Source organism: Pinus tabuliformis, chromosome 9 (genome assembly GCF_031772625.1).
Source record: "Pinus tabuliformis cultivar Carrire ecotype Pingquan chromosome 9, CPIR1, whole genome shotgun sequence".
Classification (NCBI taxonomy): Eukaryota; Viridiplantae; Streptophyta; class Pinopsida; order Pinales; family Pinaceae; genus Pinus; species Pinus tabuliformis.
The window spans coordinates 725,571,681-725,574,858 of NC_142307.1; the positions used below are offsets into that span (position 1 = coordinate 725,571,681).

The window sequence follows — 3,178 nt, forward strand, 5'->3', positions numbered from 1 at the left end:
TTGTTGCTTTGAAGAGGATCTCGAAGCCCAAGGCCTCCCTCTGTTTTGGGTTTACATACATCTTTCCAGTTCACGAGGGCCCATTTGCGGTTTTTGCCTGAGGAGCCCCAGAGGAAATTTCGTTGAAGGTTGCGAATGGCTTTTAGGACCCATTTTGGAGCTGCCAGAGTGGAGAAGAGATACAGCAGCATAGCTTGCAGGACAGACTTGATGAGGACCAATCTGCCAGCCATATTGAGAGCACGAAAGGTCCATGAAGAGAGCTTTGAATCCAGCTTATCAAGGAGGGATTGCCATGAGGTATTTTTAATAGCAGAGGACGAGAGAGGCGCACCAAGATATTTGGAAGGCAGATGGGAGATGGTGAATCCCAGGATTCGGGCTATGTTCCTTTGAGTGGAGGGGGGGGTATTGAAAAAGAAGAGCTGCGATTTGGAGGCGTTAATGGAGGTGCCAGATGCTTTAGAGTAGAGGGAGAGGAGCGATTTAAACATGGAGGCTTCTTTTGAGGATGGGTGGCCAAATAACATGGTGTCATCCACGAATTGTTGATGGGTCTGCGGATTGAGGCCATGAATGGATATGCCCTTAAGCTTGCGAGAGGCTGTGGCAGCTTTGAGTAGTCTACTAAGCCCCTCCGCCATTAAAACAAATAGAAAAGGGGAGAGAGGATCCCCTTGTCTTATGCCACGAGATGGTCGAAAAGGAGGAGAGGGGGATCCATTCAGAAGGACTGAGAAGCAAGGGGAAGAGATAAGGTTCATTATCCACCTGGTCCATGTGGCATTGAATCCAAAGGCTAGAAGCATTTTTTGGATGAAATTCCAACTGAGCTTATCAAATGCTTTGGAGAGGTCGAGTTTTAAAATCATACCTGGTTTCTTGAGGATCTTTAGAGAATGTATGACCTCGTTGGAAAGAATGATTCCATCCATAATTTGCCGTCCTTCCACATAGCCTGTCTGCTCCTGAGATATGAGAAGAGGGAGGAGAGGCTTAAGCCTATTTGCAATGACCTTTGAGATGAGCTTATATATCACATTGCAGAGAGCGATGGGTCTGAAATTCTCCGGCCTGTTGGGTTCTTCACCTTTGGGGACCAGAGCTAGAAAAGTTGTATTGAGAGACGGAAGAATCCAATGCGTGCTTCTGGATTCCTCAACCAAATTCCAGACTTCCTGCTTGATGAGGTCCCAGAATTCATGGAAGAAGTTAGCCGTGAAACCGTCAGGACCTGGCGCTTTTCCATCTTTGAGTTGAGCCATGGCTTCTTCGACTTCTTGCATGGTGGTGGGCTGTAGTAATCTGTTGTTATGATCCTCAGTAATTATGCTTGGAATGTGCTGTGTGATGGCGCGGATGGCTGCTTCTCTGTTTTCAATGGGCTCTGTTAATATTTCCTTGAAATACCCTGTGAATTCCTTTTCCATATCCTCATGCTTTTCAACTCTTTCACCTTGTTGGTTGTTGATGAATGCTATGTTATTATGCATTCGCCATTGAATGGTGGTCTTATGGAAGAATTTTGTGTTCTTCTCCCCTTCTTTGAGCCAGTTGATTCTGGATTTTTGCCGCCAGAGTATTTCTTCTTGCTTTCTGCGCTCTTCTATTTGGTTCCATAATTCCTGTTCTTGTTGTGCATGTTCTTCTGTTCTGCCTTGGAGGATGAGGGTTTGTTGGAGTTTATTCATTTGTTGTTCTAGTTGTAAGCGCTTCTCCTGAATGTTGCCAAAACTTGTGCGATTCCATATTTTAAGGACATGTTTCAGGTTCTTTAACTTTTGCTGAAATTGATACATCTTGGCACCCTCCGGTGGAATGTAGGCTGCCCATGCATCGTGGACCACCTTTTTAAAAGTGGCGTTTGTGAACTAGAATGCCTCGAATCTGAAGGGTCTGTTACTTTGATTACCTGGTCTGTTCCATTGTAGCAGAATTGGCCAGTGATCCGACCCTCCTTGAGGAAGAATGGAAGCATGAAAATCCCCTCCCAGATGGATTGCATTGTCAGAGAGGAAGAATCTGTCAAGGCGGGAGGCTATGTGTTGTATGCCTCGTCTCTTGTTTGTCCAAGTGAAAATTCCATTAGAGGTGGGGATGTCCATGAGATGGTTGGATCGAATGAAATCTTTGAGGCTTTCGCTGTCGCTGTCGAGCCCGGTTCGGCCTCCCTGTTTCTCCGTCAATGAAGTGATTATGTTGAAGTCGCCACCCCCTATCCATAGTGGGAATTGTCTGCTTTCATTGAGGTGAGCAATTGTTTCCAGGAGTTCTATCTTTTGCTGAACTGATTGAGGGAAATAGACGTTTGTGAGGTGGCCATGTATGCCAGTGCCAATGAGATGGAATGAGGCTTGAATGAAATGAAGTGTAGCATGAAAGTCGTATAATGTGACTATCTGGGGGTTCCAAAAGATGGCTAAGCCACCTGAGGCTCCAGAAGCATCAACAGAGATGGCTCTGCTTCCTGCCCAGACTTTGCCTCGGATTCGTTCAATAGCATCCGTGGTGCTTTTGGTTTCTTGCAAAAAAACTATGGTAGGTTTTTCTTGCTGAATCAGGTGTTTGATCATTCTGTGTTTTGAGGGACTGTTGAATCCTCTCACATTCCATGATATTAACTTCATGGAAACTATTGTTTGGGTTTGTAGAATTTGGTCAACTTAGGGAATCGCCCCGATTCCATAAGTATTTCCCCCAATGCTATTGTGCGCTGGAGTTCTGTCTTCCGTCCTCTTTTCTTGAGGTCTTTGAGAAGCTTTTTTCCATCCCATGGGCTACCTCCCTGGATACCCAGGCTTTTGTTATGCTGCGCCTTGGCTAGAACTCCTTCCAGCTTGTCGATCTGCCAGGGTTGAATAGAGTTATATTCCTTTTGTTTGCATGCCGTTTCAAGTGTGAAGATGTCTAATCCATCAATGTTGACTTCCGCTTGATCTTCTACCATATCAATGTTGTCATCTAGAGCTTCCTCATCCTCTTCTTGCTGGAGCCTGAGAGCAAGAGAGACATCGGTTTCCATATCGGTGTCCTGCTGCTGGCTAGCCTCAGGGGAATGTTCTTTGGAGAATGAGGAGGGACTGAAGTTGGAAATGGATTTGCCTTTCTCCATGGCAGGACTGGGTGTGGGTTTCAGTGGATCAGGGTCGGATTCTTGCATGGGATCTGGGCGAGAGTG

At 45.9% G+C, this 3,178-nt stretch overlaps 1 protein-coding gene across 1 annotated transcript; it reads right to left on the reverse strand.

Annotated features, from left to right (window-relative positions):
• Positions 1–1,871: 1,871 nt before the first annotated feature.
• On the reverse strand, positions 1,872–2,573 carry LOC149150740 (uncharacterized). The gene has a single exon (XM_089442929.1). It carries the CDS (start codon positions 2,571–2,573, stop codon positions 1,872–1,874), a length of 702 nt encoding a protein of 233 aa, XP_089299055.1.
• Positions 2,574–3,178: the final 605 nt, after the last annotated feature.

Bases quoted from the DNA above. Each gene is read 5' to 3' on its own strand.
- LOC149150740 (XM_089442929.1), bottom strand. From the start codon at position 2,573: ATGATCAAACACCTGATTCAGCAAGAAAAACCTACCATAGTTTTTTTG.